The sequence below is a fragment of the Syngnathus leptorhynchus genome, chromosome 13 (genome assembly GCF_054491065.1).
Source record: "Syngnathus leptorhynchus isolate UIUO chromosome 13, UIUO_Slep, whole genome shotgun sequence".
Taxonomy (NCBI): domain Eukaryota; kingdom Metazoa; phylum Chordata; class Actinopteri; order Syngnathiformes; family Syngnathidae; genus Syngnathus; species Syngnathus leptorhynchus.
Window position 1 is genome coordinate 5,007,376 of NC_141207.1, and position 23,006 is coordinate 5,030,381.

Genomic DNA, 23,006 nt, shown 5'->3' on the forward strand with positions numbered 1-23,006 from the left:
AGCTTGTGCAAATAGTTCTCATATTTCTGCATTTTAAACTCAAGAGACAGAGGCACATGGTTTAAGTAGAAATGGAGACCAGAGAGAACAACCTTGTCGATGCATAATGGACAATGACAATTTTCAAACTAAAAAGCTTGAAAAGGCTTTATGATATAACAGCATGGAGCAAAATCAAAAACATTCAAGTTCAGTATTTACATCAAAAATAGCTTTGCTTCTATCCATTAGCTTTGACCTGCACATCTTTCTGGATGAGAAACATTCCTTCATTTGTTCCAACATTAAAGTGCAAGCGTAAAGTCCATGGAACAACAAACTCCTTTGCACAAATGTTCAATTTGTGACTGAACCTTCTCATCAAAAGAGAAAAAAAAAAGTGATGTTGCACTTGCCGCTGTATTATGATAAAAAAAAATGACGAGCCCACAAAGAAGCGCGTGTTGTCTTGAGGCTTCCGTGAATAGATTGATGCTCCGAGTGGCACACTGCAGCAAAAGAAACTACAGATAATTTAAAAACAAACCAATAAATATCATACTGCGCTCACATAGTATGAATGAGCAACCTTGCTCTATTTTATTTATTTTACTTTTTATTACTATATTGCTCCGATGGCACTTAATGTCAGAATTTCAGATTGTGAGATAAGTAAATTTGTTGACTCAGCACAAGTATAGACGTGATTGACATACACAATTTAATCCAATGCAAAACTTTTAAAAGTTGAAAAAAAAATCTTCCTTCATGAGAATAATAATGCTTTAACGTGTATTATTTTTGTTTGTTTCAATTGCTGTAGAACCTCATTGCATCATTCTTATTTGGCCCCTGAAATCCAAAATATTAGAAACACTTCCTAGCACAGTTTTAGTTAAATTAGTACCATCAATTGTTTTGAGAAAAGTTTATTTTCTTAGATAGATACAGTTGATACAAGTATATTGAATATATTATATTGCGTGTTATTGGCCATACCTATTTAATTGGCGAAGTCTTCCCTTTTTATAATCCTTGCTCTACAATCATTGACTTTGGCCTAGAAAGAGAGAAAAATGCAGTGAGGATATTTTAATATGGTTAAATGTTGGCCCTAAGTAACACTTTGAACTAGTACCTCTCGGACTTTTTGTTGACCGGTTCGTGTTGCTCCACCTGCTGCTTTTGCTCTTGCTCCATCCTACACACATTAAAACTAACGTGAAGTAATAGGGGGACACGAAATTATGATTTAAATCTCACCTTTCTCTGCGGGCTTTAATCCTCTCTTCGTCAAACCTGGAATGAATACAAAGGTTTTCTACTTTTAGTTAATTTTCAACAATTATTAAAAAAAAAAAATGTTTGCTTACAATATGGCCGACAGAACTACGCCTGAACTTACTGTAAAACACATTCTGGGACATGTACATGCTCCATAGGGACCATTAAGGCCAGTTCATCCAGGCTGTGAACATACTGGATCTTATTCATGAACTTCACACTGTAAATGGCAGCAAGTGAACGATATAGACAATACAATAAGGGAATATAAAGTATATGGTTTGGTGTACATTTATTAACTTCTGGGTCTCACCTGATAAAGGGCCTGGATATTGCCAGTACAGTGCGTATGAACCAAGTAGGATGAGCAATGACTAGAGACTTCAAATTCTTCCTCAACCTGGCGTCAAAAAACATAAACAATAATACGTAGTCATTTTCCCCTTTTGTGTAGATCAGCAAGGTAACAAAAACATTGCTTTGCAATTTGGTTTTACATTGTAGCCACAAAAAAAATACAACAGGATACTAACAACAAAACAAATATGGATGCTGAAACTTTTTTTTTTCCCCCACCTTCTGTCAATCATCTGGTAGCATTTCTTGAGCCAGCTAATTCCAGGCATTTTACTCCTGGGCGTGGCTCCATTCATGTAGATGATCAGGTAGTCTTCAGCTACCAGCATCTCCAGACTACTCACCACATACCTGGAGGAATAAGAGAGGATCCATTGTTATGTTGCTTAGCGACTATTACTATAATAAATAAATCCTGAATAACCCGTAGACTCACAGGAAGAGGTTCTCCATGATGTAATGGTATTCTGGGATGCTGCTGTCAGGCAGGTAGCATGCAGAGAATACGATGATGGCATTCAGACCCTCCCCAAAATAACCTGAGGAGAGAGTTTGAATTTTGTTACGACAAAAATATTTTGAAAAATTAAACGCAAAGTTGAGGATTCACCTCCATGGGTGATGACTTTTTGGTACGGTCGGATGATCTGCATGTCGATTCTGTGCTCTTGTTCTCCGATGATCACCGTCCTCCACAGGCGTCCATTGTTGGGGTTTCCCTCCTCGTCTAAGTCTCCCGTACCACCGGTCGAACCTGCTTTGGCTGAGGCCACTGGAGTGTCATCTGGAATGACACAGTGATGTTTATGATTTATTGCGAATGGCTCCATCCAAAGAGGAAATCTTTCTACCTTCCCACTCCAGGTCATTGCCATTGGTAATGAACTCCAGCGAATCCGTCTCATCTGGCGTATCCATGTCGTCCACGTTGATGTCCAGGTCGTCGGGCGTGTCCAGAAAGTCATCCGACAGCAGAGACCCCTCGCTTTTATCCAAGGACAGATTCATCTCCGGGGCAACCAGCGTACGCCGTGTACGACGCGAGGACGCCACGCCAGCGCCACCTCCAGGTGGGCTCACATTCAGGGAGTTGGGAGGAGCTAAGAAGTGAAGAGGGGAGATGATGCAACTTCTTTCCAAAAAAATCAAGAGGTCCTCAATCATATTTGTCTTACAGGTTCTGTTGTCTGTGAGGCCACAAGAGGAGTCCATGTCTCCGTACTCGGGTAAGAGTCTGAGTGACAAACGACAGATCATTCATGTTAATGATGAGTAATAAAATAAAATAAAATAAAATAAAATAAAATGAAATGAAATGAAATGAAATGAAATGAAATGAAATAAAATAAAATAAAATTGAATTTAATTGAATTTAAAAAAATCATAGTGTTGAATAAAACTGAGCATTAAAATCTTGGCAATGGCAGGGATTTTGGTTGCATTGATTCTCTGTAAACTGTGGCAATGTACCTAATGTTGTGGCCAGTGAGGTATGTATGCAAATCCTGTTCAACACTGTTGAGAAAACACTATAATAACCTCACACAGCAGCATCACACAAAAGATGATTCCAATCAGTATAATGTCCAATGGGCCATTTAAAACAAAAGCTTTGCCGCTAATCCATTTTAACACTGAAAATGGCAGCACAAAGAACAGGACAGCAATTAACATCGCTCCGTAGACAGATGAAGATTACAGGGCTGCCAGGCAACATGAGACAGAGCAGAGGAGGAGAAAGAAAGAAACAGGAGGACAGAAAATGCGGGTGAGGCCAAGCAATGCTTTGTTTGTGTGACGTGAGTTTGCAGAAGCAGCCGAAGCATTTCATCATTTGTACACACAAAGCTTATTATGAAGACAAACACAAAGTGCAAGTGACACCAGGAGCTACACTGCAATGTGTTTTCCCAGCTGACTTGCTCTTAGCACGTCTCTACATGTGCTGCTGCATTCCTGCGTATGCTTTATCATCCCTTCTGCAGAAAATAACCAGCACCCCCCGCCGAGTCACAGATAAACAACCTGAGTCTCTCCCTCAAGGACCCTGCACATCAACCAACAATATGAGTATGAAGCAAAGCTTACCTTACAAAAAAAATGAGGTCACACCAATATTTGGGCTATACACGTGTCTTTATCTTCCTCAATATTCTTATTCATCCCCCTGTCTTCCCTTCATTGGTTTCACCCATAGCATCTCTCAGAGGCCACGTTAGCAGAGCTTCTGCTGCAGCTTATTCCTCCTTCTCTTTTTCTTCACCAGCAAAAAAACCTGACACCATTTCAGCAAACGGCGATATTGTGTTTTGGAATCGGTGACTGCCGCTGCATCACATGACCATTCCCCACGCCATTCACAAAGAGAGTGCCGCACCTGCTCTCTGTTTGAGGGAGGAGGAGGAGGAGGAGCACGCTGTGTCATCATCATTTCACAGTCAGGCCTGGCTTACATTTTTATATGATCACAACATTAGGTGTTCCATCGCAATTAAGAGTTATTATTTATTTACATATGCCTGTTTGTTTGTTGCTTGTAATCTCATATAATCGAAGGTTTTGTTGTGAGAGTGAGAAAGCAGACCTTGTTCCTCTCTTGCTGATATTTTTGCACGACAAAACAAGATGTCTGTGGTTGGGGGGGAGGAGTGGGGGGGGGTCAGATGCATGGGGAAAGGAGAAAAAGGAGCCAAGCTCCACCAGCCATCAGGTTGGATTTGGACTTTCTCCTTTCGTACATATTTTCAAAGTGCTTGTTTTGTCTCTACTAAAGGGTTAATATTTTTCCCTTGATATTGGAAATGATTCAACTTGACTGCAACACAAGATCAGAAGATGTGATGTCAAGCCATAAAGGTAAATCCCAGTTTTGACATTTTCAGATCTCTTTTTTGCTGGTGATTGTTTCCTCACATTCATTCACATGTTTAAAACTTGAACTAAGACTGGGGTTGTTGTAGAATTCTGGTTGCTATTTAGCGATACATGACAAAGGAAACATGTTGAAAATGCTTCTCAGTTTAAGCCATTGCCTTTTTTGTTGACTTAACTTGAGCAACTTAACAGCCATTAAAGACATGCTGTAATAACAACGAAGCTCATTGTATCATATTGTTTAGAACCACTTAGTGTAAAAGTAGCCAGCGAGTCGACAAGCGCGGGTCCAAATGTCAACATACAGAATAAGTGAGAGGATTCTAACCAGTACAAAAGTATCTGCTTTATCTCACCTGGGGAAGTCTTCATCTTGCCACTCGTCTTTCACTTCCATGTTGTCCATTCTTAGAGTCGCTTCTGTGGTGCCCATCCCTCAGCAAGGAGAGCAGGGGCCTGACACATATTTGTCAAAACAACAATTGTGATTCAATGTTAAAAATGGAAAAAGTTTTCTTTTTGGGACTGGATTCAATCCAACCACCCACCACTTGAGGGTGATATTTTGGGGTTGAAAGCACCATGGGTTATACTGTTCTTCCATACCCCTGCACACTGGATATCATGTGAGAGGCATGTGATGAAGCCTATTTTTGTGGGTCAAGTCTGATATTATACAAAATTCCTCCTCCTGGGTGGAAATCAAGAGGCTATTTTTGAGAATGATGTGCACAGTTTTATGCATTTTCACAGTAAGAATTGATGCAAAATATTACACCCGCTGAAAAAGAAAATCTATTTTTGTTGATGCTGGATTTGAGAGTGAAGAATAAAATGTATGTAGTATTTATTATCTGGAGTCAAAATATTAGGTATACGTGCATAATATAATAGAGTAATAGAGTATGCTTCGTTGCTAAGTAAGCTAACCAAAATAGCAACACCTCCCAATGCTGCAAACTAAAACCACAACAATAAATGAAATGATTTGAGATTAGGATCTCAGCAAAGAACACATTGTGGTTCTGATACAGTCAAGATTAGCAAACAACACTTTAAGGATGTCTGCATGGAGCAAAGGGCATTCATTAGACAGAAATAGAAATTCAACTCAAATGTTGTGGCGAAAACTGCACATCGTAATCATAAATAGCAAGATGGCCTGATTCCATTTCAAGGGTCACCCAGAATAGTTGGATTTCATTTGATGTCAGCTCAGCATCTGGAATGATGTCAATGACTGTACTCACATGAGATGATCTCCCTCAAATTCTTCAGATGGTCTATCTGTGTGCGTATTTCTCCTTCTTCTCCTCACTCACAGGAGCAAAGAAATTGTGTTGACCCTCCAAAGTGACACAAATGCATATGTCTTCTCCTCCCCTACTTCACATGCATACATACACTCACGCACAGACACACAGACAGTGTCTTCAATGTCAGTAGACAGTGTCTTCAATGTCAGTCGCTAGCCAGCAGCAGGTGCTTGAGGACAGGGGGCACCTCTGTGCTGGAACCCCCACTCTCCTCGTTTCCTTTCCTTCGCCTCTGTCCACCTTTGTTGGGAAAAGACTGGCCGTGAAGAGCAAGCTGACAGTCCCTGATGTCCGCACCGAATTTCTTCAGTCAGAGCGCATCGGCTGTAGCATCATCATCTTGCTATTTCTCTCAATAGATGCCATACAGTCCCCTTTTTCCTAATCCGGTTCTTATTGACTATCTGGATTCTTCAATGGGAAAATCTTGTTTTAATCCTACTGCAACTTGGGGAAACGAAGTGCTGATGATCTCTTGAATAATCCTGCGGCTGGTGTCAGTGGTTCTCGGTGTCGCCAGTGTTCCCTGGCAACAGCATCCCTTTTCTCTCCTCCCACCCACCGCCTCAACTCAAATCCCCTCTACATGCATTCATTATTCAAGATTTTTATTTCAAAGGCACTCAGTCAATCTCAGGTCACTTCTGTAGCGATTGCAGCTGACTGTGAAGTCCGTCAGTCCTCAACCTTAATCCCCCAACCTCGGGTGTAAGAAAAATGTAGAGACGGACAACAATTAATCAACTTCAGGTTACTGAACCCACGCTGCTTTCCGCCGCACCATTGCTATGGAATTTTTTTTCTAAATATTATTAGTTTTACAGTATATTGTCACACGGATATGATATCACGTTCGTATAATAAAATATAGGATACTTTACATACTATGGTATTATAGTGTATAGATTTGCAGGCATAAATTGCATTGTCGTTTCGGTGTTACGTTCAACTGCAGTCAGAGGGGGAACTATCTTGTGTTCTGTGTTTCAGTAACGACTCTTTGATGACTGGCACCACTGTACTGTACCGGAGAAGCCAAGATGGCTGCAAGCAATTATTTTGGCTTTACGCATGCAACCGGTCCCCAGTACAGGTAATTCAAATGATGGAAGGTCGCTTGAAACTAATATCTGAGTTATTATAACAGGTCGTCGTCGTGATTCGAGTTGTTTGTTGAAGTTTCCACTTGCGCCGCTCTGCTGACACAAGCTATCTTCAGCTGCTAAGCTAAGCTGCGTAGGGCTAGCCGAGTTCATGCGCCTGCTTGCCTGCTATCAAGCATGCTGACTTGATTAAATGTCACGTTGAAAAAAATCTGTGTGAAGTACAAAATGTCAATCTGATAAAGTCTCTTGTTGACGGCAAAGAAGCTTATTAGTGGCTAAATGGGTGAGACCTGACTTCACCGGAGAGTTAAAACACTGTTGGAGTAATAATGAACACGATAACGACACGGCAGCTGTGGATTTCTGTTCTTTGTGTTTGACCACGTAAATGCTGATGAAAGTCATTAATTTGAGGTCATTGCGGCCCAGTCAGCCATGTAATGTTCCAACAATAGATGAAGTTTGCACGATCCATTACGAGCTCTTCCCTGATGACTGTGCCTGCTTTACATTTTTTATTAAAGCCATGAATTACAATGAAGACGATTTGTTTAAATGTATTCTAATTATAGTCCAATTACCTTCCACTTTAAAGTGTCTACTTGATTTTCCCCACTTTTCTCAATGAGCCATTCAAACCTACTGAGGAGCTAGAAAATATATGGATGGATGGAGGACTTAAATAAATATTGCAAAGTAGTGACCCATGTGTTTCTCTCAGTACCCAGCCTCCCCCTGTATACTCTCATCCCTCGACGGTCACCTACAGCGTCCAGCAGGCTCCCGCTGTGCTTCATGCCGTCACCGGCTCTTACGCTCCGGCCACAGTGCAGGCAGCCCAGCCTGTGGTCAGCGCTCCTTACACAGGCTATCAGACCCAACAGCCCCTTCCGGATTACACCTACAGGCCGCCGGCCCCCCCGGTAGCCCCGGCAGCACCGATTCCCACCACCACGCCACAAACGTATCAAGTTTACGCCAACACGGTAAGCCTCATGTTTGTCAGTGCTGTTTCTAGCATTGCTTTGTGTCTGTCCTTAAGTTATCTTTTGACAGATGGTAAGCGTGTAGTAAAACATTTTGACATAATTTTGTGGTCAAATAAAAATGTTTGCTCAAATTTTAACTAGATGCGTAACAACATACATTTAAATTTAACGTTACTCTTGTCGGGCTTAAGTATTAAATGAGCTACTAATGAAAAGTAATTTTATGTTAAAGCATGGTATAGCACAGTGAAACAATTAGGCTTCATGCATTTTTTAGGAAATAATCAAAAAAGATCTGTGGCAGAAAAAGAATAAACATTTGTGAAGCATGAAATCTGTGATAAAACCTGTATTTGTTTGAATATTTTGTTATAATCTTAACAAACATATGAGAGGTTAATATTTCAAAGTACTATATGTCATTTTTGAGGAACACCTTGTACTTGACTTTGATCATGGAAATCTTATGTGATTAACTCTCATATTGAAATCTTCTTTCCAGCAAAACAACTACAACTATGCCCGCCCTGCTGTTGTGACCACCTATGACAATAAACAGTACTACCAGACAAGTATTGTTTCAGCCCAGAGCGGTGCAACTGACAATTACTACCAGACCGGTGAGACATTTATGCCCTTGAAAGAAGCTCACTTAGATTTTTGAAATGTTCATATTCACACTCTTGTAAGTCACATGATACGTGGCGGTCAAAATCTTGACAGGAAAATCCGCTGGCCGTATCCGATGTCCCATCGCCCTTCTCACTGCCCCCTTTGCTGTTTCAGTGGGAGTGAAGAGCGCTTATACTCCAGCCCCCACCACTGTGTACAGCCACCCGCCTCCTACCCAGAGGCAGGTAACAACGCTGACACCAAGCAGCTCGGTATGCACCAGCTACAACATCTACCCGGTGTCAAGCAGCGTACAACAACCTCAAACACCGATTTCGTCCTACACCCTCGGCTCCACCTTCAGCTCTCCCACTTCAGTCGCTTCCTACTCAGGTAAGTCAGACAAGGTTAAAAGCTTGACATTTTCAATGAAAACATGACTGATTATTTTCTTAATTTTTAATCTGCAAAAAAAACCCAAAAACAACCAACTAAAAAAGGTTTTGGCGAGTTTGATTGGCAACTCACTTTCTATGTCAGGCTTTCTCCAGGTTCAGTTTAAGCTTCTGATGAAGTAAATGTTGCCTTCTAAAATTCATTCTTGTGCTTCTTGCTTACCCCTCAGGCCTCAGCTACCCTAGCTATGACTCAACTGGCTACACCTGCACATCCGCCACCCCTTATTACCAGTCGGCCCAGCAGACTTTGTCCCAGCCTCAGCAGCCGCAGCAGCAGCCGCCGCCGCCACCGCCCCCTCCTCGCCAGCCACCAAAACCGCAGCCCTCCAAGCAACTGACAAGCGCTTCCTGGAGCAATCCCGGCAGCAACATGGCGACGAGCTCTGTGGGGAGCGCCTACAAAAAGCCCACATTTCAACAGAACAAGCTGCAGAGGCCCAGAGGCCCTCCCAAGCAGCCCCAGCTTCATTACTGTGACATTTGTAAAATAAGCTGTGCAGGTCCTCAGGTGAGATACTCAAATGCCACTTTTTTTTTTTTTTTTAAAGGTTTAATTTTAATACATATAAGTTTAAATGCGTAGGAGCGGTAAAACTATTTCATCTTATTTTGTACAGTCTTTCTGTATCGCAGATTTTTTTGTTTTTGTAGGCATTCACTGCATTTTCGTTGATGATGGTCTTATGCTTTTTTTTTTTTCTCCCCAACCTCCTGATCTTATTGAATCAGACATACCGGGAGCACCTGGAGGGCCAGAAACATAAGAAAAAAGAAGCTGCTCTGAAAACTGGCGGTCAGACGGCACCCTGCAATGGGCCCAGAGGAGTCCGGACTCATTTACGATGCGAGTTGTGTGACGTCTCCTGCAATGGGGTGGATGCCTACGCTGCACACATCCGTGGCTCCAAACACCAGAAGGTTAGTGCAGCTGTACAATTCTTTGAGTCTTTGTTGTTTTGTTCTAATTCTGTCTTTGTAAAGGTGGTGAAACTGCACACTAAGCTCGGCAAGCCAATCCCCTCAACTGAGCCCATGTTGGTGAACCCTGCAGCAGTCGTCACAACATCAACGGCTGCCTCCACCGCTGACGTGGCCTCTGTCACGAGCACTTCAACTACGAACGCAGCCCCCAAACCAGCTGTAAACACTGCCGTTAAAACAACAACATCATCAGTCAAGAAACTAGTTCCGTCCAAAACTATTTTCACTTGTAAGTTGTGACGCCATTTGTCATTTATTATGAGTCTGTGTTCTTTTCGATTGCTCTTATGGTAAAATTCCATCAATCCATCCTTACAGCCAGTAAACCAGCCAGTGCTCCTGCAACTGCAGCGCCCCCTGTGGCGACAGTGGCAAAAGTAGAACAGACCATGAAACAAGTGCCAGAGGATTGCATCAAGGCTGTGGACCAGGGAGACATCCAGCCAATTGGTCATGACTATGTGGAGAAGGTGAGCGGGGGAAACCAACGTAATCTTTGCTTATAAGTGGTTGCTGTTTTTATTTCTGCAGCAAATAACCATCCGTATGTTTTTCAGGTGCTTAACAGTGATGGCAAAGTAATTCGCTTCCACTGTAAGTTATGTGAGTGCAGCTTCAATGACCCAAATGCTAAAGACATGCACTTGAAGGGAAGAAGACACAGACTGCAGTACAAGGTAGCCAAGTTACGAGCTGCATTTTGCAATTAATTCCTTACATGTCTTTAATGGTCTTTATTGCTCTCTTTCCACAGAGGAAAGTGAATCCGGAGCTCCCAGTGGAGATCAAACCTAGTAACCGAACCAGAAAGTTGCAGGAGAGCAAACTAAAGAAGGAGAAGACGTTACTGATGAGACAGCAAGATGATGAGCAGCACTGGCACATGGAGAGGAGGTTAGGATGCTTCTTCAAATGAGTCTGTGATGGAGGATATTGAGATCTGTGTCATGTTTTTCCACTCACAGTCCTCCCCGCTTGTGTAGGCGATATGAGGAGGATATGTACTGGAGAAGAGTGGAGGATGAGCAAATGTACTGGGGGGAGCAGAGACGCAGGATGGCCCCCCCACCTCTCATGAGCCACCCTGGTATGCCTGTGCCTCCTCTGCTGGTGAGTTTTGTTATTGCAACGCTTTCTTTCACTTCACCGTATCGATAAGCTTTGTTTTCGCCCCGTCGTGTAAGTCGTGCGTGCGGCGGCCCGACTCACCCGACGACCGCCTTGTGATGGCTAAACACGCCACCATTTACCCGGGGGAGGAAGAGCTGCAGGCTGTTCAGAGGATCGTCTCCCACTCTGAGCGAGCCCTGAAGTTGGTATCGGACAATCTGCTTGAGAAGAACATCAGTACCGCTGCTACTGAGAGCGGGGACTTGAAAAGGTATGAATGTGGACACAATTTCAGGTTATGGGGTTATGGCGTTGCAGAGTAAACCTTTAAAAATAAAAGGGAATATTATGTCAACAACAACAACAACAAAAAGTCTACAAAATTGCAGAAATCCAAATGACTTTCAGTCTCATGAGGTTTTGCCTTTGTCCTTCTCTGGACAGCACTGCGAGCGCAGCCCGGCTCTTAAGAGGTGTGATGCGGGTGGGCATCCTCGCCAAAGGCCTACTACTTCGGGGTGACACCAATGTTCATCTCATCCTGCTCACTTCTAAAAAACCCACCGTCTCTTTACTCAAGAACATTGCCAAGCAGTTGCCCAAGGAACTGGCGGTAAGAAAATGGCACACATGTATGTGGGACAAAAGGTACACCCCTGAACATGGATCCTGACAAAAAGGAGAAAATGTTCATTGTCCATTTTTGCAGGATGATGTTTTTTTTCCTCTTGTCAGATGCCTTAGCATTTCAAAATAATTATAGCATTATATTTTTCAGGTTTTGTCATCAACATTGTGCCAAAGCAGCAAGATCGTCAAAAATAAGCTTTGTTTACTGTCCCGCTTCTTTCAGAATGGGTTCCTCTCATATCCCAGAGTGGTATTAATCTCTCACACCAAGTCATGTAACGTATCGACTGTATACGAATCTCTAAATTGAGCCACCTCTTGGTTTAAGAGAGAAACCCAGATTCTGTCTAAATGTCCGTCAGGAGAGAGAAAATGGGGAAGCGACGACTTGAATGTTGCGTTGAAAAAAAGATTCCCCAACCTGCTGTATGTGTCATGTTTAATCCACTGATCTTTAGATGCACTGCCTGGTTATGACACCTGAATCCTACAGAGCAAGAGATGGGGTTGCATAAAGTGTTCATGTCCCTCCCCGAAATATTATTTTTCAACTATATTCTCAACAGAACTGTATTTGCAGTAGTCTTGAAAAAAAAAAAAAAAAGAAATTAATTGCCCCCCTACTTTTGCCTTATAAGGCACATTGCCCCCCCACATATTTACCCCACCTCCTCTGTAGTGAGTAATTCTAAGTGTCCTTTGAACCGGCAGACATTTTCTGAAGATCAGTATGAGGTGCAGGCTCACCCAGAGGAGGCCAGCGTCGTCATATTATCGAGCAAGGAGCCCATAATGCAGGTGACCGTTTCTCTCACCTCGCCGCTCATGAGGGACGACCCTGCTGCCGAGAAGGACATGCAGGCAGGAGGAAAAGCGGCTGAGAAAGGTTAGAGAAGCCAAAGCTTTCAGTAGCGGAGAAAGAAGCACATGTTGGCGCTGTGTCTAATACACTTACAGTATATGCCCCCCCCCCCCCCCCCGCCCACTTTTGCACCCACTAGTCTGCCCCCAAATTTGAGCTGGATTGGATGTGATTTACTTTTGTTTTAACTCGGAAACCCTAAAACAGAAAGAATCCCCATACTAATTTGTCCCAATATTTTATATTTCCTCCTTCCACCCCCCCCCACCCTTACAGCCACACTAAGCCCCTCCCAAATGTTTTGTTTAATTTCCACATCATGAGACTCAAAAAGCCGGGCTCTCCGACCTTTCTGTGCCACGAGAGTGTATGTTTTGTAATCCGAGCACCCGGATACACAAGATCAAGAAACCAGACTGGATTGAGGATCGCTGTTCAGAAATAGATGGAAGAGTATGAACTCTGAAATGGACAAAAGTATTGGGCCACGCTTTGAATTCAGGCCTTTCATTCAATGACGTTACAGAACAGAAATGTGAGTTCAAAAATAGACCAAAATACCCACGCTCACACACTGGTACTTGAAAATGTGACGAAATGACAACCAAAATCATATTAATTGGATGTCCGTGGCCAAATATTTCTGTCCATTGTGAGCAGTATTTCTAGTTTTAACCGTGAGACGAGCTTTATTGAGGTGACTTTTTTCATTGTTTTCCTCCAGCTGTCGTAATGTTGCGTTCTGAACCAAAAGGAGCTTGAGTGTTTTCCTCACAATGATCTGAGTTCTATCAATCACCACATTTGGACATGAGTAAAGAAAGCCTCTGCCCCCTCCCATCGGGCATTGTTATGAATGCCAAAATGACGGTGGTGCAAACATTCCTGCTCCAAATACTCGGCATTTCTTTGCTTGTTTCTCATTGAGAAAGCATGGTGGGGATGTTTTCTATGGCTTGCTATCATCCATTTTCTGTTGCTGATCAGGTACAGGTAATTGTTTATCGGCTGACCTAGTCATAGCACTGAGCATGGGGAAATGAATGTGGCTCATATTTAATGAGCTTTGCGGAGCAGCAGCACTCATTGGTGGCGTAGATTACACTTGATTTTTTTTTTTTTCTAAGAAACGGTGCCTTCAATTTGTCATCATGATCTATTCGTCATATCTTTCCTACTCACCAAACCCTTAGCATGTTCTTCTTTTCTTACAACCCACTACCGCTATGTTAATCAGCCTTAATAATACTAATTGTGTCCATTGATTTCCCCAATATTTTTGTTTCGTCTCCCATAAAGGCATGAATGGACGAAAGCATCCTCGCTCAAGTAACTTTATAAAAAAGCAGGGAAGATCAAACGCCGTACGAGGCATGACACCAATTTTTCACGACATCTGTGCCTTTGTTTTCAAATTGTCTAGAGATGAATAATCGGGAGACGCCGCCATCTATAAAAGCACTTTTCAAGTTCTAAGGACGATTAAAGTGCACGTTTCAATTGTGTCATTTTTCAGAGGCAGAAAAAGTTTGTCTGCATCGCATGAAATGACACAAAAAAACGGAAATGTCAAAAGCGCATCTAATTTTTTGATAAACGCTTTCGCCATGCGCTGTACTGGGCTGACGACAATATGAATCGTGCCTAAGTCCCATTTAAAGAACCAATGTGTAGGACATAAGGGGAAACAATTCTGACAATATTCTTAATCGAATCAATTGACATCCAATCCACAAAATGTCATCAACTCTGTCACTTTCAGAGATCTGTTATTATTTTTATTAGAATCTATTGTGCATCAATCATAATTAAATTTTCGCCCTCCCTCTCTTATCTAAAGAAGGCCAAGTAAATATTAGTAAATGTGGTAATCTTCATTTTCACCACTAGATGTCACCAAATCCTTCACATTGGTCCTTCAAAGTTTCCAAGAATTTTCTCCGGAAATGTTGAAGTTTTTTTGTTTGTTTGCTTGCATGTACCTTTTTGTTGTTCTTTTCTTTCTCTCACCCAGAAAAAAAGCACAAGATAGTGTAGCTTCTTCTTTGACTTTTATACTTTCTGACCCACCTTCTGTTTCTCTCACTAACTCAATGAAGTAAGCACATTTTAAAGGAGCAGAGAGACAATCGGGGTCATGCGTGATAAACACTTCCACTACACATTTGATTTATCAACAAAACACCTACTGCTTGTGGTTTTGTTTATTGGCCTCATCATGGAGTGTTTTTAATTGTCTTTGTCAGATGCTGCTGAGAATGACCCACCCGATCCTCTAAATAAGAAAACATGTTTGGAACACTTGGCCGCACTTCGTCACGCCAAATGGTTTCAGGTACAATTTTGCATGCATCTTCATTGGCATTTTTACTCTATCAGTTTTATGGATGTAATGAGCTCATCTCTGAATACTTCCACTGAAGGCTCGCGCCAATGGACTGCAGTCCTGTGTCATCGTCATTCGAGTCTTAAGAGATTTATGTCAGCGGGTGCCCGTCTGGGGGAAGGTTCCAAGCTGGGTAAGTAGGTTTCTATATGCAAAAAGTTAATAAAGATTAGCTTGATTTTTGTGGATGAATCAGAATTGCCATTCTTAGTCCTTATCCAATTTTATTGATTTAAATCCTGTCGTCTTAGGCAATTGAGCTGTTGGTGGAGAAAGTCATCAGCAGTGCGACTGGCCCGCTTAGCCCAGGAGAAGCCTTACGCAGAGTGCTGGAGTCCATGGCCACGGGAATTCTGCTACCAGGTACAGGTTCTTTGTTCACACCCCCATGTAAACATTTTTTTTTTTTAAACAATTGGGTCTTTAATTTGGTTTCCTCGTCTTTTCTCAGATGGGTCAGGGTTGTTGGACCCTTGCGAGAAACAGCCGACAGACGTCTTGGAGAGAATGGATCTTCAAGACAGGGAAGACGTAACTGCCAGCGCCCAGGTAAGCCATGAAAATGTCCCCCAAGGATGCTTATGATTGACAAGCAATCCTGATGACCTTGTTTCCTTCACTCCAGCACGCGCTACGGCTTCTTGCCTTCCGTCAGATTCACCAGGTCCTCGGAATGGATTCCATGCTCGCCACCAAGGCCGCCGTTCGCAACCGCAAACGCCTACGGGACGTCAGCGACACGAGCGAAGGCGAGGGGGAAGGCGAAGTCAAAAAGGAAAAGAAGGAAGAGGCCGTGAGTGCTTGACATCCAGAAGGACAGCCTGCCAGTTTAGTATCAGATCATATGTCACCATTTAAAGAAAAGAAAAAAACAGAACTACATCGAGTCGATGTGACTTCTTGAAAAACACTGTCTAAAAATGGCGACTCCTTTGTCCCTCATGATTATTACGCACCCATGTATAGAGATGTTAGACGAGTGTGAACAGTAAAAAGCTGTAGAGTGACTGATTGCATCATTCCGTTTCATTTTAACTGCAGCAATGTTGAGTCACAGTTGACAACCCCTTTAAAAACAAAACAGTCTCTTGACAATATTTGGAGGAAACACCAACATGAAAATTCAATATTTAAGGGAAACCAGTAAATACAACCTATCAGTGGGACATCCAGTCGAAGAGCAAGACTGTCTTTGCAAACTCTCATGTTGCACTCAGTTGTTGGCAAAGCGACAACGAAATTCCTTAGAAGTAATCTTTAGTGAATTATCAGTAATAAGGAAGCAGAAGAGATGAGTGGTTTGAGCTTTTGTGCCTGCATGACGTTGCAAGCTGCAGTACACTAAAGACAGGAGGAGGAAAACATGACATCCATCCTAAGGGGTGATTGCGCAACAGTTTTGTTTAGAAGTTCTCTAGGAGTGGTTTTGTCTTAAGTTGCTAAGTGCAACTGTTTTTAGTTTGAAACTACGTCACTTCTATTGGAACAGAATATGTTACTGTTGTTTTTTTTTGTTTTTTTTTGGACCATGATTTTAGTCATGTTATCTAAATTGACTTTGTGTTGTCTATGGTTTTATGCCATTGTAAATAAAAAAATATGTGGAGTAGAAGCTCCAAATTCCATGTGACTATTTGCGTCATATGTCAGCAGAGACACATTTAAGCAAAGATTGAGGAAGTGCTGTGACAGAAACACTGGAATGCGTCTTTGGCCACTTAAGATGGACAATATCGCGACACAATGAGATGAAAATACAAAATGGTTCGTTCCTGAACAAGCAGTCTGTCCGCATCAGGTAATGTAACATTTAGGAACCTATAAAACAAACCATCTACCTTTTACTGGTAATTAATTTTCCCTTTTTGTTAGGTGTTGAACAGATCTTCCAAACTGCTCATGGCAAAGGTAGCTGCCTCTTTTTATTTGCATGCTCTGAACAAAACAGTCAATTCATCAGCGTCACAATTGACCATCCAAAGTAGCCTAATCGTCAATATATTTGAAAAAGTTGAATATTTCTAGCTCTTGACACCAAAGTTGTGCCAACACTTCCAGATGAGCTGGACCACTGGTACTCAATGTGTTGCCAAGGGAGACAACAGGAAGCCCAAACCTGGAGAGCTGCTCTATCACAAAGGAGACATTCTCACTATTGTTGCCATGACCACGGTAGAAAATATTTATTTTGTCCTAATCAAGTTTTGTAATCAAACTTAGAAACCTAATGCCTCCGCCTATATTTTCTTGCAGAGTAAGAGATGCTACAAGGCCAAACACAATTCCACTGGAGACGAGGGGATCATAAATGTCGCCGACGTGCGGGAAAGAGAAGCTCTACGAGTGGATCCAAGCCTCAGCCTCATGCCGTACGTAAGCCGCTGTGTGGGATGCGACAGAGTGACACATTTCTTTCTCACAGGGGAATTCTTGTCAGCCCTTGCGGGAATCATGATCCTTTCTCTATTGTTAAAACCTTAAATCCAAACCCATACCTGATCTTTTGTAGTTATAGTCAGTCCTCAGAGTAGATTGAAAAGTCAAATTAAAATGTAAGGACTATTTCCAGCAACTTGGAACCAGAGGCAAAGGACTCCAGTCATATGACTTGAATCAGCCTTAAGTCTTAAATACCATCTTATCTTTCCTCCATTAGATGGTTTCACGGGAAGATTTCGGGCCCGGAGGCAGTTCGCAAGCTGCAACCGGCTCAGGACGGCCTGTTCCTGGTGCGCGAGTCGATCCGACACCCTGGCGACTACGTGTTGTGCGTCAGCGCCCGTGGGGAAGTCATGCACTACCGAGTGATGTATCAGAACGGCAAAGTGACCATTGACAACAAGCAGCACTTTTACAACCTCATTGACATGATTCAGGTAGATGATTTGATTTCATTTCCTTATTTGTATTCATGCTGTGTTTTTATTTGATTTTTTTTATTGATTTCATTTTATTTTTTATTTTTTTATTGATGCTACTTTGTTTTTGTTTATTCCACAAATGGATGATGATAAAGAACCAGCACCTAAAAAAAATGTCAGCAATTTTAACAATATGGCACGGACACCCATCTTACATAATGAGACTTATTTCTAACCTCTAAATGAGGAACACAAAACAGCGGAGCCCAAAGAGGAATATTACAATGTGATTTTCATGCGGTGCATGTGAATCACCTCTTGACAGTGTTTTGTTTCCCTCTTCACAGTTCTACTCACAAAACAAAGGTGCCCTTGCTCAAACACTACTGAAGCCAAAACCAAAACACGGAGCAAAGTCGGCCGAGATGGAGCTGACAAAAGGTAGTGAGAATTAGTTGGAATTTATTTTCCAAGTCATCACGTATCCGTCCACTTTCTAGCTGGATGGCTGCTGGACATCAGCGCACTGAAGCTGGGCCACACCATCGGGGAGGGGGAGTTTGGCGGTGAGTTTCTCTTATTCAGATAAAGGCATTTGGAATAACAATTCACTTCTTGAATTTTCACAATTGTTCAGATATTAAGAGTTTTGCTAATTAACTTCTTTATATGTCCTCCAGCTGTGTTTGAAGGTGAATATTTACACCAGAAGGTGGCGGTAAAGACCATTAAGTGTGATGTCACAGCTCAGGCTTTCCTGCAGGAGACCACAGTGATGACGTAAGACATCCATTCTTATTCCAATCAAACACTTCCAACTTCATATTAAATTCACAGCAGTGTATACATAACCGCATGGAACTTCCTTCTTATTTTAATTTGGCTCATAGGAAGCTACAACATAAAAACTTGGTCCGCCTGCTGGGGGTCATCTTGCACAAAGGCCTTCTTATTGTCACAGAGCTCATGACTAAGGTATATGAATAATTACCAGTGTGTAGAATAATGACTCTTACCAGATCATTTGTGTCGCAGGGAAATCTATCCAACTTTCTGAGGACAAGAGGACGTTCACAAGTTAGCTCCGTGCAACTACTTGGCTTTGCACTGTAAGTTGTGCCTGTGTACAAACATGCCTTGTAAAAGTCGTTTTATATACGTTGCGTGTGCAGCGACGTGTGTCGGGGAATGGAATACCTGGAATCCAAAAAGCTAGTCCACAGAGACCTAGCGGCTCGCAACATCCTGATCTCTGACGACGACGCGGCTAAGGTTGGCGACTTCGGGCTGACTCGGGCGGCCTCGAGGGTTTCCGATAACCAATGTGCCAAACTGCCCGTTCGCTGGAGTGCCCCTGAAGCTCTGACCAAACAGGTTACTGACGCCACTATTTATAAATACATAATCATACGAGTAAACAGATTCCTGTAGAAAAACTAAAGCATTTGAAATACATTTCCATTTTTTTCCAAATGTGTAGAAATACTCCACAAAATCAGATGTTTGGAGTTATGGCGTTCTTCTCTGGGAAATCTTCTCCTATGGCCGTCAACCATACCCGAAGATGGTAATTTCCTCTATCCACAAATGTATTAACTGAACAGATGATTACTATTTATCAACAATATATTGTACCGTATTTTAGTCTTTAATTCCTTTGCGTCTCCAATTAGCTGGTCCCATCTGATATGCAGTGAGAGGCTCCTTATTGCCTTTGTTAATTTCTTTAACTTATCAAAGTACTTAAAGAATGATTCCTCTCCTCCATGTGTGTTTTTGATGCGGCAGGCTTTGAAGGAAGTGACTGAGCGAGTGGAGGGTGGCTATCGTATGGAGGCACCGCGGGATTGTCTCCCCTCTGTTTACGCCCTCATGACCCTTTGCTGGGCCAAGGAACCTCGCAGAAGGCCCGCTTTCCATAAAATGAGGGAGAAATTAGAAGAAGAGATGGCCAAACGCAGCCCGGGTTACGAGTCGCCACATCAAAATGGAGTCGGGCGTGCAAGCGGATGTGGAGGTGGATATGCCATTCACAGTGTTTAATTTGCATCTATTGGATGGTTCTCACCCACTTATGACTTCTTCGTGAATATTTTGGACGACAGAACATTCAAGCTTAAGGTACACCTACAAATGAGATCCGAAATATTAGATATGAAATGTTATTTGTAGCAATTTCACTTGAGGAGTCAGCAGAAAATGAAGTCAAGTCTTTTTGCTGGATTGTTGTCACATCGGATGAGCGCATTGAGGAGATTTAAGTCAGCGTAAGCTCCGTATTTGTCTCCGTCCCGCGAGACGAGAACCCAAATTGAAGCTTGAGCCTCATCGCCAAATGAACCAGCGTACAGCATTGCTTCAATCTGCTCCCTGGGTTTGTTTTTTTTTTTGTTTTGTTTTTCTCTCAAGACCCATAATGGTGATGAGCTGCAATTTCCTCCACAAGGATTTACTGCAAAACCAAATGTAGAAAATGATGATAATAATAATAATAATAATAGAAGATTAGATGGGGTTGCGTGAAGGATTTACTTTTGCTTGCCGTGTACTGGGCTGTGTTTTTGTGTCACAGGACATACTGGTACTTTTATCCCATTGGCCATATGTTAATGGTGCATCTAATACCTTCCAAGGTGGGCTTTCTGTTTGACTGACAGACAACAAGCTGTTTAATGACCATTAAGTCACAGAGAGCGTTGAAACCTTTTCAGTAGCACTTCATATCCTTCACAGTCCATCTTTATCGCAATCTATCTGTCATTAGAACATTTTAAAATCCATCAATCACTTATTGTTAATTGTACTTATTTTGTACTTTCTAAGTAATAGTTATTTATGTGACATACTATTTATTATATTTTAAAGTTTCAAATACACATGTGCATTCATTTGAATCATTTCGTCTCCACTGACCCGATATACAGTCGGTGGCTTTTAACTTGAGTCGTTTAGATCGTTTGAGTGGAGCAGTTGCATAGATTACTTGTCAACTAGCCACAATCCCGCTAAGAACTTGTGTGTTTAGCCTTTTAGTGCCAGTAATTAGGTCGTGCTCAAACTTGAGTCAATGAATTTATTCGGCAATGACTTTCTTTCTATTTGAAAGTACTTGGTAAGTAAATACGTTGCAATTAATTTCGTATTCAGTATCAAAAACATGTTTTTACCAACTGTCATGAAGCGGTCTTGGTATTCCGACAGTATTCATAATAACAAAGACCAAAATTCAGTATTATGAAAATAGTGAGGCATTTCCCAAAAGAAAAAAAAAAAAGTATTCTCCTCATTATACAAAAAGTCTTGATATTACAAGAAAAGTTACATTAGGTAAGTTGTATAAGACTTCATTATACAAAAAAGTCTTGATATTTCATGAAAAGTTACATTAGTTAAGTTGTATAAGAATTGCATACATAATATTTAACCAACCAATTAATAAAACAATATGATTCTTTGGTCATATCAAAACAATTGATGTTGTAACAATTAGACCCCCCCCCCCCCCCAATAAAGTCATATAATAAATCAATAAAAATACAAGGCAACTTATTAAATACAGTACTATGTAGATAATTGAATGAGCCATTTTGTACAGGCAAAGGTTAGACCCTAGAGGTCAAGGAGTTTAAGAACATCTGATTCAAAGAGGCGTTCTTTGCTGTTCAGTACATTGTGCGTATCTTATGTCAAAAGCAGTGCATCTTTGCTGTTTAGTACATTATGCATGTCTTAAAAGCATCACATGAACATCACCTTCGCTACCTCACTCTTCCTTCCTTCCCTCCTCTTTCTTGGTGCGCCATCTCCACACAACCTGTCTGCTCTGTGCACCACTCGGGGTAAGCTGACACTGCGCATTTACACGTTAGCTGCTTTTACCTTTAATAGGATCAGGGCGTCTTAAGTTGTCATTTGATAAAACCAAGCAGCTTGAAAACTACACTGCTGCCCCTTTAACCAATTTATGCACAGGATAACGGGCAAATAGTTGAACAGTAGAAGGGCAGAGATTTGCAAGAGCAAAATTGGAGCAGGATAATCGCCGCAATCTTGTTGAGACTAAGAGAGTTGAAGTTTAACTTGTAAATATTGTCGTTTATTCTTTACTGGTGTTGAGAAAACCTCCCCTTGAAGAGGGAGATAGTGGTACAAAAACTTTCAAGTTTTGTGATACATTTTTATATGTTAACACAAAACAGTCAAACATCCTCTGAATGAAATTGGTTGATTATTTTATTTTTTTATATCAAATTTTTACTCTGCTCCAAAGGTAAGCAAATAGAAAGCAAAAACAAAATGTAAAACTGTTCTGCCTGTAATCAGTTCTTGCACTTTTATTCTACCAAATAATCGGTGGGGCTTATAATCATCGTAAACATTCGAAAATAAACAATGCAGCAACACTTGTAGACAGACAATATTCTTTATCCGCTTACTTTGTGAATCATGTCTATATTCTAAAGACCGTGGTGGCATGGTGATAACACGAGAAGAATTAAAACATGAACTTGTAATGGACCAGAACGATACATTGTAACTTTTAAGCAACCGATTAAACACAAAATGGTGTGGCAATGTATGTAGACAGATCATTTTTAAAAAAAGAAGAAAAACTTTTTGATTTTGTTATTCAGCCTCACCTTGTTTTCTGTCTCAAGAAAGACCGACAACAGGCTACGAAGTCTACTTTTATTATAACCGTGCCAAGGTCACAAGAGTTCAGAAGATTCAAAGCAAACTTCTCTGATCCCGATATGTGTTGTCGGGCGTAGAAAACAAATCCTTAATGAGGTTAATGGAAAGTACATCATACACAGGAGGATGCTTTTAACTCACTTGTTGATCTAACTTAATAAAGACAATCACAAACAGTGTCTTTCTCACTTGGCATCATCCATACATAGGTTTTTACTTTAACATGTGCGCGGCCGTCCAAGTAACCACGGAGACAGTCCCCCCTCGTAAATGTTCTCTCTTTAACTTTATCTTTAGATTTGTTTGAGGTCACAGGAAATCTCTTTAGTGTCTTTAGAGTCGTGGCTGATTTCTAGGACACTAAGCTGGCATCAGCTTCTTCAACTCTGTGTCCTCCCCTTGTTTAAAGCAGACACTTTTTATTAAGGCATCATATAGGTTAGGCTGCATGCGGTCTGGAACCAAACTGGGTGGCCCCTTGAACTGAGTGACCCCAAAAAAAAAAA

At 41.6% G+C, this 23,006-nt stretch overlaps 3 protein-coding genes and 1 long non-coding RNA gene across 6 annotated transcripts; 2 read left to right on the forward strand and 2 right to left on the reverse strand.

Moving 5' to 3' along the window:
• Window positions 1-1,005: 1,005 nt before the first annotated feature.
• On the reverse strand, window positions 1,006-4,927 carry atcaya (ATCAY kinesin light chain interacting caytaxin a). Its single transcript, XM_085927264.1, is given in 12 exon segments — window positions 1,006-1,053; window positions 1,056-1,113; window positions 1,115-1,180; window positions 1,243-1,278; window positions 1,385-1,483; window positions 1,577-1,663; window positions 1,840-1,971; window positions 2,057-2,159; window positions 2,231-2,404; window positions 2,472-2,720; window positions 2,796-2,854; window positions 4,851-4,927. Coding segments are annotated over 12 exon segments (1,188 nt in total).
• zfr2 (zinc finger RNA binding protein 2) lies at window positions 4,453-16,564 on the forward strand. Of its 3 annotated transcripts, XM_085927261.1 has the most exons (20): window positions 4,453-4,476; window positions 6,801-6,903; window positions 7,638-7,902; window positions 8,408-8,525; window positions 8,692-8,910; window positions 9,143-9,483; window positions 9,705-9,893; window positions 9,957-10,185; window positions 10,275-10,426; window positions 10,514-10,633; window positions 10,711-10,850; window positions 10,922-11,066; window positions 11,141-11,337; window positions 11,511-11,679; window positions 12,408-12,582; window positions 14,805-14,893; window positions 14,982-15,077; window positions 15,196-15,307; window positions 15,396-15,493; window positions 15,570-16,564. In XM_085927261.1, exons 2-20 carry the CDS (start codon window positions 6,851-6,853, stop codon window positions 15,747-15,749), a joined length of 3,087 nt encoding a protein of 1,028 aa, XP_085783387.1. In that variant the 5' UTR covers window positions 4,453-4,476; window positions 6,801-6,850; the 3' UTR covers window positions 15,750-16,564. The 3 variants fall into 3 exon arrangements, with proteins under 3 accessions (XP_085783387.1, XP_085783386.1, XP_085783388.1); XM_085927260.1 differs by lacking the exon at window positions 4,453-4,476 and having other exon boundaries at window positions 6,754-6,903; XM_085927262.1 differs by lacking the exon at window positions 4,453-4,476 and having other exon boundaries at window positions 6,754-6,903; window positions 10,940-11,066.
• On the forward strand, window positions 16,559-20,983 carry matk (megakaryocyte-associated tyrosine kinase). Its single transcript, XM_085927263.1, has 13 exons — window positions 16,559-16,742; window positions 16,817-16,852; window positions 17,003-17,116; window positions 17,198-17,313; window positions 17,601-17,820; window positions 18,153-18,246; window positions 18,306-18,371; window positions 18,486-18,585; window positions 18,696-18,780; window positions 18,841-18,914; window positions 18,978-19,179; window positions 19,286-19,372; window positions 19,594-20,983. The coding sequence occupies exons 2-13, from the start codon at window positions 16,844-16,846 to the stop codon at window positions 19,846-19,848; spliced, it is 1,422 nt and encodes a 473-aa protein (XP_085783389.1). The 5' UTR covers window positions 16,559-16,742; window positions 16,817-16,843; the 3' UTR covers window positions 19,849-20,983.
• On the reverse strand, window positions 18,251-20,839 carry LOC147047051 (uncharacterized). Its single transcript, XR_015067851.1, has 3 exons — window positions 19,003-20,839; window positions 18,822-18,925; window positions 18,251-18,562 (listed from the first exon to the last, which is right to left on the reverse strand). It is a non-coding gene; the product is annotated as an uncharacterized LOC147047051 (long non-coding RNA).
• Window positions 20,984-23,006: the final 2,023 nt, after the last annotated feature.